The sequence below is a fragment of the Thalassophryne amazonica genome, chromosome 6, assembly GCF_902500255.1.
Source record: "Thalassophryne amazonica chromosome 6, fThaAma1.1, whole genome shotgun sequence".
Classification (NCBI taxonomy): Eukaryota; Metazoa; Chordata; class Actinopteri; order Batrachoidiformes; family Batrachoididae; genus Thalassophryne; species Thalassophryne amazonica.
This window is the reverse complement of record NC_047108.1, coordinates 34,273,142-34,285,775: the sequence shown is the minus strand read 5'-3', so window position 1 is coordinate 34,285,775 and position 12,634 is coordinate 34,273,142. Positions and strand designations below refer to the sequence as shown.

Genomic DNA, 12,634 nt, shown 5'->3' with positions numbered 1-12,634 from the left:
ATATATAAATAAAAATAAATTAAAAAAATATTTGTAATACATTTGACTCTTTTACGACAACAAACGCTGAGCCATTAATTATTATACAGAAAACAAATGCACAAACATGCTGAAATGCCAGCAGCTTAATGCTAACTTTAACACTGAAAACGCCATAGACATGCTAACGCGTTAGCATCGGCATTAGCATAAAATACATCTATCAACTGTTTCAGAAGACCATAAGAGGTCAGTTTAACATAAAAAAGGTAAATATTTCTCAGACATATTCTCTTTAGGGAAAGATGAAGATAAAGTGAAATAAAACAAATGAAACCAACAAAACAGCAGCTCGAAGCACTCCTTCATTGGTTCAAGATTCAAAGCAAAGCTTGGTTGATTATATGGAAGAAATGAAACATTTGCGGTAAAACTAAGCTATTTAGCAACTAATCGATGACTGAATTAGTTGACAACTATTTTAATAATCGATTTAAATCGATTAACTTGATTAGTTGTTTCAGCTATAATTGAGAGTCCTTCCAACTTTTTCGGGGGGTGGTGGGGAGGAGTGTATGCTCTGGGTTGCCACTGGATCTGCTTGTTGATATGGTACAAGTGTTACACTGGATGCTCTTCCTGATACAACTCCACATTACATGGAGAATGGGCATAGGTGGTCTTGAACCAGGAAACTTCTGCATTGACCACTTGGCCACCACACTGCCTCAAGTTTTATTGGCTTATGAGTTATTCACTTTGCTTTGCATGCAATTTTGTTTCTTCTTGTTGATGTTCATCTTCCGGCTGCCCTCTTTCTGAACAGAGTTGTCACAGCAGTTCGAGTACAGATCTGCACCAGGATTTTTATGGTGGATGCCCTTCCTGATGCAACTCCAGTTTCACCTGGAGGAACACACACACACACACACACACACACACACACACACACACACACACACACACACACACACACACACACACACACACAGCCCATTCCTAATTGGGCCCCCATCCAAGTACTGTTCAGGAATTACTCTGCTTATATTCATAGTTCTGATGGGATTGGGTATACACAGAATAGACTGGCTACTTAACTTCTGCTGGTAGAGATGAGAAAAAAGGCTAGAGCAGCCATTGAGCTTGTTTCATTGATATTTTTGTCAGCCTTCTTGTAAAGGTAATTGCCACAATTTTTGGTGTGTTTTTGTGTGAAACGTGATTGTAAGTAAACTCCAGTAGCCCTCTCTTTAAATAATGCAACACTAGGATTAGGGGAGAGTTACTGCCCCAAGTGGAGGAGTTTAAATATCTCAGGGTCTTGTTCACAAGTGGGGATAAATTAGAGCGGGAGATCGAAAGACAGATTGGGGTGGCGTCTGAAATTTCACGGATGTTGTACCGGACCGTTGTGTTAAATTTACCAGTCGATTTACGATCCTATCGTCGCTTATGGTTGTGAGCTTTGTGTAATGACTGAAAGAATAACATCGTCTATACAAGCGGCAGAAATTGTACCTGGGCTTACACCCCTGGACAGGGTGAGAAGCTCGATTATCCGGGAGGGACTCAGAGTAGAGCTGCTACTTCTTCACATCAAAAGGAGCCAGTTGAGGTGGTTCGGACATGTGGTGAGTATACTCCCTGGTCGTTTCCCTAAGGAGGTCTTCCATGGAGGAGGCCCGGGGAAGACCCAGGACACACTGGAGAGATTATATTTGCTAGCTGGTTTGGGAACACCTTGGGATCCCCGGAAGATTTACAGTACTTGGCTGAGGATAAAGAAGTGTGGGATGAGCTGCTTGCTGTGCTGCCACCGTGACACGGATAAGGGGTTCAGAATGAATGAATGAATGAATGATCATTAGTGTAAACGGTGTTCCTGTGCATTGAAATTGAATATTTATCACTATGATTACTTCAAACTTTCAGTTTCCTCTGTTATCACCCAGGCAGTGATTATGACATTATTATTCTGATTCTGAAGCTTTCAGTTTTTAATCCAGTGGATTGGATGACCAAGTAACTTGGTTCCCAAAACTTTTATGGAGTACACAGAAAGCAGATTGCTTTATTTACATTGTGTAACTTCATTCAGTTCCTTAAACAAGATGTGGAACTAAGCTACTCATTGCTGGCTGGTTCATCAAATAACGATGTGTCCAATCATTTACAGCCTCTGAAAATGGAGATGCTGTTCATAGAAGTGGCTGGCTAATACATTTTTGTTCATTCTGTTGTGTACAGAGGCTAAATTACAAAAAAAAAAAAAAAATTGTGCCACTGTCCAAATACTTAAACCCCCCTCACACATACGCCAACTGGGGCTGAACTGCGTCAGTCATAGTCGGAAAGTATTAAGATATGGTCTGAAGGCAGGCGAAACGGCAGTCTCTGAGCAGTCTACATATTTGGTCCCATTTGCTCAGCTGTCCCGAGTGTGTTGCACAGTTTAAAACACTTTGCACCATCGAGATGGGACACACATCTGACAGTGGTCTATGTGCAGTTTCTGCATCATCTGATCGCAGTCTCCATATTCTGACGGCATCATCACAGCATTTGAAACAATCGGATTGCGGTTGATTGAGCTCTGAGTTGGATTGGTCACAGCAAAGCCTGCTGGCATGTTGTGCCACGTACGTCCACCTCCACTGGACCCCGGCCAGGGAGGGTAAAGGAAATGTTGATATGTAATAACATGTATGTGGCACTCTGACGTGCGTCATTACACGCGTCACAGGCTCGATATATTACCCCATAACACAGAACGGGATGTCACCTTTGTAATACACGTATTATTACTTGTTCACATCCAAACTCTGTAGCAGGTTTGACTTGGAACTGAGCCCATGACAGCATGAATAAACATGCAACTCACCTTCAGTACCCCAGAAGCATTCCACAGGGCAGAAAGCAGCCAGGATGAGAAGTCCCTTTCACCCAGCTGCACTGTGTGCTGGCAACATCGATCAGCTGACAAATGCATCATCCACTTCGGCATAAAAAAAAATCCCATGTGAAGTGTTGCCCCACACAGATAGTCCAGCTGGAGTTGTGTTAAGATGCATATCAAGTACACTGAAATGGCCACAAGTAAAAGGAAAAAGGAGATGGCAGATTGGCAAAAAAAAAAGTTACCAAAAAAGAAAAAAGGTTCACTGGCTATGTCTGAAGAATGTTGCGTGCATTGGAACATTATACTTATCAAACACCTAAAGGGATTTTTTTGCCAGACTGTACAACAGCAGGTGATCACTGACAGTTGTCAGCCTTTTTGTGTGCGCACCCCTCTGGATGGACAGCTCCCGGGCTTGCACATGGGGCACACATGTGCATGCAGAGTGGCTCGTTCAGCCATTATGAACACACATACACGCAGTTGAGCGAACATTTTGACCACACACTCGCACACTGCTTGTGTCACTTGTTCTGTGCACACAAGTGTGCACAGTCTGTCATGTAAGAGACACACAGACTCCTGCCAGTGCACCCTCCTCCTGATGCGAGGTCAGTGAGTGCTGGGTATGTGAGGATGAATGAAGATGTGAGTGAGTGAGTGAGTGACAGCTCCAGTGTTGGTGGCGTCTGACAGCAGTCTGCTGTCTGAAATATGTCTGGGCTGCATGCTGCAGGTGTGCACAAGGCAGTCTGGCTGCATTCTGACATGGCTGACCACGCCTCTAATCCTCCCGACTGTGTCTGGATTATGACCAATTTTGCAGTGTTGGTCTGGTTCTTGCACATTCTTGCTATGTGTGATGGGCGTATTATGTAGCTGACTTTACTCACTATGGACTATATCTGAGTGTAATCTGAGATGGCCATTGTCATAGCCTGTCTAAAACTTAGGAAAATGGCTAGTAACAGTTTTTCTGCCCAGTGACTTGATGTTCAATGGCCAGTGTCCCAGCAAGATGTCATTGCAATTGAGAAGCCAGCCCTCCGCGCAACTGCTCACTTCCCCCGGTTGGGTTGAAGGCTCCTCTTTACTGCGTTGAACTCACCGACCGAGTCACTGAGGAATGAAAATACAACAGCAATACGTCTCTTTTCAACTTTAAAAACTTGCATGTGCACGCTGTATTTACAGTGCAATATTGTGGGGACGCACAACTTGAGCACTCAACTCGACAGAACATTCACACACGGAGTTGAGCTCCCCCACTGAAGGAAACGCACATATGTTTTGTCTTTACATGAAAATACAACAGCAATAAGTCAATCAATCAATCAATCAATCAATTTTTTTTTATATAGCGCCAAATCACAACAAACAGTTGCCCCAAGGCGCTTTATATTGTAAGGCAAGGCCATACAATAATTATGTAAAACCCCAACGGTCAAAACGACCCCCTGTGAGCAAGCACTTGGCTACAGTGGGAAGGAAAAACTCCCTTTTAACAGGAAGAAACCTCCAGCAGAACCAGGCTCAGGGAGGGGCAGTCTTCTGCTGGGACTGGTTGGGGCTGAGGGAGAGAACCAGGAAAAAACCATGCTGTGGAGGGGAGCAGAGATCGATCACTAATGATTAAATGCAGAGTGGTACATACAGAGCAAAAAGAGAAAGAAACAGTGCATCATGGGAACCCCCCAGCAGTCTACGTCTATAGCAGCATAACTAAGGGATGGTTCAGGGTCACCTGATCCAGCCCTAATTATAAGCTTTAGCAAAAAGGAAAGTTTTAAGCCTAATCTTAAAAGTAGAGAGGGTGTCTGTCTCCCTGATCTGAATTGGGAGCTGGTTCCACAGGAGAGGAGCCTGAAAGCTGAAGGCTCTGCCTCCCATTCTACTCTTACAAACCCTAGGAACTACAAGTAAGCCTGCAGTCTGAGAGCGAAGTGCTCTATTGGGGTGATATGGTACTACGAGGTCCCTAAGATAAGATGGGACCTGATTATTCAAAACCTTATAAGTAAGAAGAAGAATTTTAAATTCTATTCTAGAATTAACAGGAAGCCAATGAAGAGAGGCCAATATGGGTGAGATATGCTCTCTCCTTCTAGTCCCCGTTAGTACTCTAGCTGCAGCATTTTGAATTAACTGAAGGCTTTTTAGGGAACTTTTAGGACAACCTGATAATAATGAATTACAATAGTCCAGCCTAGAGGAAATAAATGCATGAATTAGTTTTTCAGCATCACTCTGAGACAAGACCTTTCTAATTTTAGAGATATTGCGTAAATGCAAAAAAGCAGTCCTACATATTTGTTTAATATGTGCTTTGAATGACATATCCTGATCAAAAATGACTCCAAGATTTCTCACAGTATTACTAGAGGTCAGGGTAATGCCATCCAGAGTAAGGATCTGGTTAGACACCATGTTTCTAAGATTTGTGGGGCCAAGTACAATAATTTCAGTTTTATCTGAGTTTAAAAGCAGGAAATTAGAGGTCATCCATGTCTTTATGTCTGTAAGACAATCCTGCAGTTTAGCTAATTGGTGTGTGTCCTCTGGCTTCATGGATAGATAAAGCTGGGTATCATCTGCGTAACAATGAAAATTTAAGCAATACCGTCTAATAATACTGCCTAAGGGAAGCATGTATAAAGTGAATAAAATTGGTCCTAGCACAGAACCTTGTGGAACTCCATAATTAACTTTAGTCTGTGAAGAAGATTCCCCATTTACATGAACAAATTGTAATCTATTAGACAAATATGATTCAAACCACCGCAGCGCAGTGCCTTTAATACCTATGGCATGCTCTAATCTCTGTAATAAAATTTTATGGTCAACAGTATCAAAAGCAGCACTGAGGTCTAACAGAACAAGCACAGAGATGTGTCCACTGTCCGAGGCCATAAGAACATCATTTGTAACCTTCACTAATGCTGTTTCTGTACTATGATGAATTCTAAAACCTGACTGAAACTCTTCAAATAGACCATTCCTCTGCAGATGATCAGTTAGCTGTTTTACAACTACCCTTTCAAGAATTTTTGAGAGAAAAGGAAGGTTGGAGATTGGCCTATAATTAGCTAAGATAGCTGGGTCAAGTGATGGCTTTTTAAGTAATGGTTTAATTACTGCCACCTTAAAAGCCTGTGGTACATAGCCAACTAACAAAGATAGATTGATCATATTTAAGATCGAAGCATTAAATAATGGTAGGGCTTCCTTGAGCAGCCTGGTAGGAATGGGGTCTAATAAACATGTTGATGGTTTGGATGAAGTAACTAATGAAAATAACTCAGACAGAACAATCGGAGAGAAAGAGTCTAACCAAATACCGGCATCACTGAAAGCAGCCAAAGATAACGATACGTCTTTGGGATGGTTATGAGTAATTTTTTCTCTAATAGTTAAAATTTTGTTAGCAAAGAAAGTCATGAAGTCATTACTAGTTAAAGTTAATGGAATACTCAGCTCAATAGAGCTCTGACTCTTTGTCAGCCTGGCTACAGTGCTGAAAAGAAACCTGGGGTTGTTCTTATTTTCTTCAATTAGTGATGAGTAGAAAGATGTCCTAGCTTTACGGAGGGCTTTTTTATAGAGCAACAGACTCTTTTTCCAGGCTAAGTGAAGATCTTCTAAATTAGTGAGACGCCATTTCCTCTCCAACTTACGGGTTATCTGATTTAAGCTACGAGTTTGTGAGTTATACCACGGAGTCAGGCACTTCTGATTTAAAGCTCTCTTTTTCAGAGGAGCTACAGCATCCAAAGTTGTCTTCAATGAGGATGTAAAACTATTGACGAAATACTCTATCTCACTTACAGAGTTTAGGTAGCTACTCTGCACTGTGTTGGTATATGGCATTAGAGAACATAAAGAAGGAATCATATCCTTAAACCTAGTTACAGCGCTTTCTGAAAGACTTCTAGTGTAATGAAACTTATTCCCCACTGCTGGGTAGTCCATCAGAGTAAATGTAAATGTTATTAAGAAATGATCAGACAGAAGGGAGTTTTCAGGGAATACTGTTAAGTCCTCTATTTCCATACCATAAGTCAGAACAAGATCTAAGATATGATTAAAGTGGTGGGTGGACTCATTTACATTTTGAGCAAAGCCAATAGAGTCTAATAACAGATTAAATGCAGTGTTGAGGCTGTCATTCTCAGCATCAGTGTGGATGTTAAAATCGCCCACTATAATTATCTTATCTGAGCTAAGTGTCTTTTCAGTTTTAAAAAGTTAAAATTTGCATGTGCACGCTGTATTTACAGCCCAATATTGCCGGGACATGGAACTGTCAATTTATGCATCAGGATGCATAAATTGACAAACCCGACAGAACACTAGAACTGTCTGGCTTCACACTCATCAACTCAACCATCACCGGCATCCGAGCACTACGAGTAGTTACTGAATGTAAGCAAGAATATCAGCAGAGCTTTGTTTCATATTCAGCCCGTGCCGCCCCCCCCCCCCCCCCCCCCAAAAAAAAAACAGGATTCTCTTGACTTCGCATCTCTTTGGAAATTCCTGAAAATTCTTGAGTTTCCACTAAATTACAGGACATCACAGCTGGTATGCAAGTACTGTGCGCGCAATGTGGAGCGGGTGCACAGACTTTGACTTCTTCCAGTTGAATTTTAGTGTTCATCACAGATGTGTTTTGGCTTCTATAGTGTTTGCTTTATTATGTCCTCTAAATGTTTACATGGACTGGGTGTTGGGTAGGGCCTGTAACACAGGGGCCTTGTTGGTGAGGAAATGTTTACTGACTTTGTGGATGATCTTAGATTCAAGTCTAAGGTGCAGGCTTTCAATGACATCCTTGACTTGGCCATTAGAAGTGTATCTATGTGGTGAAAGTGTTGAACTTGTAGAGTGATGCACATATCCTGGTCTCAGGCCTTGATATTGAGATGCTCCTGATGAGTTTATAGAGTCTAAAGGTTGTTGAACAGTGGTTTATGGAGATGCTGGTTCCATTGAAAGAAAATGTACTAACTTTTTTTTTTTTTTAACAAAGGCTGGTTGGTTGCATTCTTAAAGATAAATTAATAATTTTATTGAACAAAATTGAAAAGTATTTAAAAAGTACTTAAAACCTGACTGACTTCTTAACTGAACATTGTGGAATAAAGCTTATTACAGGATTAGCACAACAAGGGTGTCTTTGGCCTGTTGTGAGGTGTGCGCTAATGAATGGCCTCCTGTTGAATGTGGAGCATTCATTCAATTTCTACAGCTTCTCCCAGTAAGAGTCACAGTGGCAGTAAACCAAACAGATCAACCCTGCAGTTTCCTATCCTCAGTCAAGTCCTGGGAACTTTGTGGTTCTCGACCCTGTGTCCTCACGTACCACTTAACCTACACATTTTCCATCTCCCCCTGCTCTGCTATAAGTTATTTCATTCAGGTGTGCAGCCAAACAAGTACTAACAGACACTTGAATGAAATAATCAGCTCATTTAAGTAATCAGCTCATTCAAGTCCCGGAAAACTGCATTTACACATAATGACGCAAGTCACAAACGCCACAAAGTATATATTCTTGGCCGCTGATCACGAATGTGTTGATTTGAGGCAGAGGCGTCAGGTGTCCTCAGGAACTGCTGCAACCTGTTACCACGCATTACGATTAATGGCACATGGTGCTGGAGAATTATCAGGGAGCATTACACACAGTCAAGAATAATGTTCCACGTTGTTGCACGCTATCGCGCATAACAGTGCATAGTTAAGTTCTGTCACATTGTGAATGAGGTGAATTGTCTCCACACCCCCATATTCATCCAACCGTCCGTTGCTGAACAATTCAGATCCCTCCAGTTTGCTCCTCAAAATCCACAGCAGAACTTGCATGCTTAGTTGGGCTCTGTGCCGTGCAGTGGCGCAGAGAGGAGGAGACTGAGAGAGCCAGATGTGTGGTTTCACGTGGCTCCTGTCTTGCTCGTTTTCCCAAACATCAGGCACATGCAGCAGGTGGAACACCTGCAGGAGCGCGCTGAGGAGCACTGGAACAAGACTTTTAGCCAACTTGGCGTTACTGTCCTTCTTCAGCATACTGCAGCAATAAACCTGAATGCGGTGCAGCAGGATTTAATTGTGCGCACATCAGAGAAGAGCGCTGTCAGGCTCTATTAAGGATCACCACTAATCAGGACGGATCAACACACTCAGTTGCAACCTCCACGACATGAGGCAAAATGAGGGTGGTGCGTGACATTTGTGGAAGATTTTTTTGACAGCCAAAAACATGCTCCATGAAAATCACGAATATCAACCACCAACACACATTATTAAGAAACCTATTCAGATGTGTTAAGTTACATTAAGAATGTCAGAAATGTGCAGAGACGCAAATATGACATTCGTAACGCGTCTTGCCTATGTGTAAATGCAGCAGTAGTGACTTTAATCAGCAGAAAGGTGAGTCACGATTGACATCTTTAAAGAATAAATTGTCAATTTAAAAAAAATTGCGAGATGACGCCACTGTATCCACAGCAGAAGAACTTGGTGTCTGCATGTGATTGCAGTATAAACGTGCAGCACCGTTATTCCATTGTCTGGGGAGAAACCTGTGTGTTAATGGTAAATGGACTGCATTTATATAGCGCTTTTCCATCTGTATCAGACGGTCAAATCACTTTACAATAATGGCTCACATTCACCCTGATGTGAGGGTGCTGCCATACATGGTACTACACACCGGGAGCAACTAGGGGATTCAGGACCTTGCCCAAGACTTAGTGATTTTCCAGTCAGCCTGGGATTTGAACCAGTGATCCTGTGGTCTCAAGCCCAACGCTTAACCACTAGACCATCACGTCCCCCTTAATGTGTTAATCAATTTCTTAGGTCAAAACACGTGAAAAAGTAGAAACTGCATTTTTTTTGTATCGGTTGTTGAATATTGACTCTGGGTGTCTTAATCTATCCTGTAGGTAGTGTGGTGGAGCCACAGAGTGCACTCCCCTCACCCAGTCCACGAGACCCCCTGCTCAATCCTGATTCCCACATGGTAAGAGGCTCCTAGAACAAGTTCCTTCTATAATAACAATAACATAATAGATTCAGATTTACTGTTTTTGTTGTTGTTGTTTTTAAACAAAGTGCTATTTTGGAAATAAACTTCTGTGTTACTCCATTCTTCTTCCAGGATGTTCAGGGGTATAAGTGGGTGTGTTGGCGAGTGTGGTTGTGTCGGCTATCTGCAGTGCTGTCGTTGGGTCTCCTTTTGATTGTGTTTCACTGGCGTCCACGGCTTGCTGTCCTCGCTCGCTGCACCTCCTGTCCTCTGGCTTTTGCAGAAATTCTACTCATCAGAGTAAGAAAAAACTTAATTCCTTTCTGCACTTAGTCATTTGATACCTCTCATACTACTGAGCTTTCTATTCAGATTATCAAAATAATTATCATTATGCGTATTTTGTTGTCCACAGTAAGTCTTTTTTTTTATTATTAAAACGTCTGTCTTTCACGTGAGGATGACGTGACCACAGTGATGTTCCTAGAGGTGTATTGGTAAAATGAGCATTGACCCCTCCCACTCCTGCTCTGTTAAGATGTAGTCAAGCTGTGTGACACATGGAGTAAACTGATCATGGTTTGAAATAATTTGTCCAGTGTCAAATATCGCTGAATCCATCCATCTCCGGCAGATTTGGACATCACATTTCCACCTGCAACACAAACAAACAACAAAGAATGATTTTCCTGGTTTGAAGACATTTATGCACACTGGACGGAGCCGGACTTGAGTGGGATTCCCCAAGGTCCGAACACAAATGTGGCTAGAATCCGGCTAGCTTGGGGGATCAAGACATCATATGTTCTTGCGCTGACAGCGTCTTCTCTCTGTGCCCGCCTTCATTGTGGCTGCAACAGCCAGGACGGCAAACAACCTTCCTTCTCTGCGGCACTTTATTACCAAGAGAATTCGCAGAGCGCACTGTGACGTCCACATAAAAACAAAAACAGCAGTGCTGTCTTTTTCTTCAGTGACCTTGGCTAATTGAACAGCTGCACTGCATATTGCTGCATCAGGAACTGTCTTCTCTTTTTGTGTTGAATTCACACCCCTTTGGCAAATCAGAAACCCAGTATGAAGCATCAGACAGCCACAGGATATATGTCCTCATACATTTCTTCAATCTCTTATAGTGTGACAGACACTTTACTGATAGCAAAGTGTGTTCAGCTTTAACCCTCTGGAATCGAATGACGTGACCGAATTAAGCCCCCCCCCCCCCCCCCCCCCCCCCCCCCCCCCCCCCCCACACCAAATTCCCACACTTTCAGTTTCAGTTCGAATGTTTGTTGAAAGTGCAAACTACAACCTATATACCAGTTTTAAAATTTTGATAATAGGCCTAGTATAACTTGAGTTGAGTTTTTATTTTTTTGCAACATGCATTTTCGTGAATATTATTGTCATTTTTGCTGCGCCTTTTTGTAGAAACCCACAGCAAACAAGAGTGTCATTTCCTTGTGAAGCAATGGCAGAGACGAGGATGGGAAGAAACATGACCCCCCCCCCCCCCCCCCCCCCGACAGCAATTAACTGGTTATGTATATGTAAAATCTCATATCAGCAGTCTTTACACATATAAACTGTAGCACACAAAAAAGCACATTTAATTAAAAAAAATTATGGTCTTACCTTTTTACTTACAAATGAAGTCCATATGTGCCGCTCCTTCTGAAGAAAAGCATCGATGACTTGTTTTTAAGTGTTCCTTATCTTCCTTCAGTTTTAAAGTCTCTCTGTCTGTGAAGATCACTGCCAGGGAAGAAAGTCGTCCTTTCTGGTTTTGAATGTGAGCAGTTGACCGCGCGTATTTGAGAAAATTCTTCAGGTCACAATATCCCTTCAGAGTCCAGACAGTCACAAGCTGAAAAAAGAAGACAGCAGAAAACGCATTTTCTTGCTGGACGTCCACACAGCCAGACTTTGTGTGTCACACTCCGTCTGAAAAGCGCAGGTCTTCTGTCCCGCAGCCCTTCCTTTAATTATTACCTCCTGCTTCGATTGAAAGTCCAGTTTAGAACATTGTTTCAGTCTGGTAATCCTCAATTCTGAAAGTAAAATAAATGGACCGTGGCTCTTAACTTGCTAACTGTAAATTATAGCTTGCTGTCACTTATTTTGCAGCTGAAGAGTTGCTGCAAGAAGAATTGCTGGGATCACTAGTGCCCCCTAACATGAGGCAGGAGAACTGCGTGCCTCACCGGGCCTTTTTGTAGCCGTTTTCTGATCGATCAGCACACAAAACACGTTACACATGTACAGTTGTTGACAAAAAACACTGTACATTACATACATCAGCTAAACTATGGAATCCAAGTTCATACAGCCAAAGTGTTTGACCATTTTAATATTGACATACAGAGAGACAGTGAGACAGTCTCACTGCACAGCATGCCAACAGTTAGCTCAGTGATTGCGCAATCTAAGGTGAGGCACGGCTGGTTGCTACCTCACTGCACATCTCTTCTCAGTATTCGAACGGCAAATGTGAAAATTCAGTGATTTTGAATTAAAAAAAAATGCAAAATTGGTGAGGTTAAAAGGAAAATAACTTTATAGTACAACTCACTGGATAAATATAACCATTTATTTTTTCATTTTACATGTTTCTTTCTGTGATGACAGGGTATTTAATACAGGTGAGGCTGTGCCTCACCTGTGTTAAATACCCTTTCTAATGATTGGATTCACCTGTGTAAGGAGGTCAAGGGTCAATGAGC

At 42.2% G+C, this 12,634-nt stretch overlaps 1 protein-coding gene across 5 annotated transcripts in view; it reads left to right on the top strand.

The window, feature by feature from the left end:
• atp13a2 (ATPase cation transporting 13A2) overlaps positions 1-12,634 on the top strand; it is a 107,228-nt gene that overhangs the window by 47,387 nt on the left and 47,207 nt on the right. For 4 of the 5 annotated variants that reach the window (XM_034171960.1, XM_034171959.1, XM_034171961.1 and 1 more), the window contains 2 exons: positions 9,829-9,905; positions 10,044-10,211. In XM_034171960.1, the coding sequence (XP_034027851.1) occupies positions 9,829-9,905; positions 10,044-10,211 (245 nt within the window). Of the gene's footprint in view, positions 1-9,828; positions 9,906-10,043; positions 10,212-12,634 lie in introns of those variants that run through there. The other variant, XM_034171963.1, reaches the window with a different exon arrangement.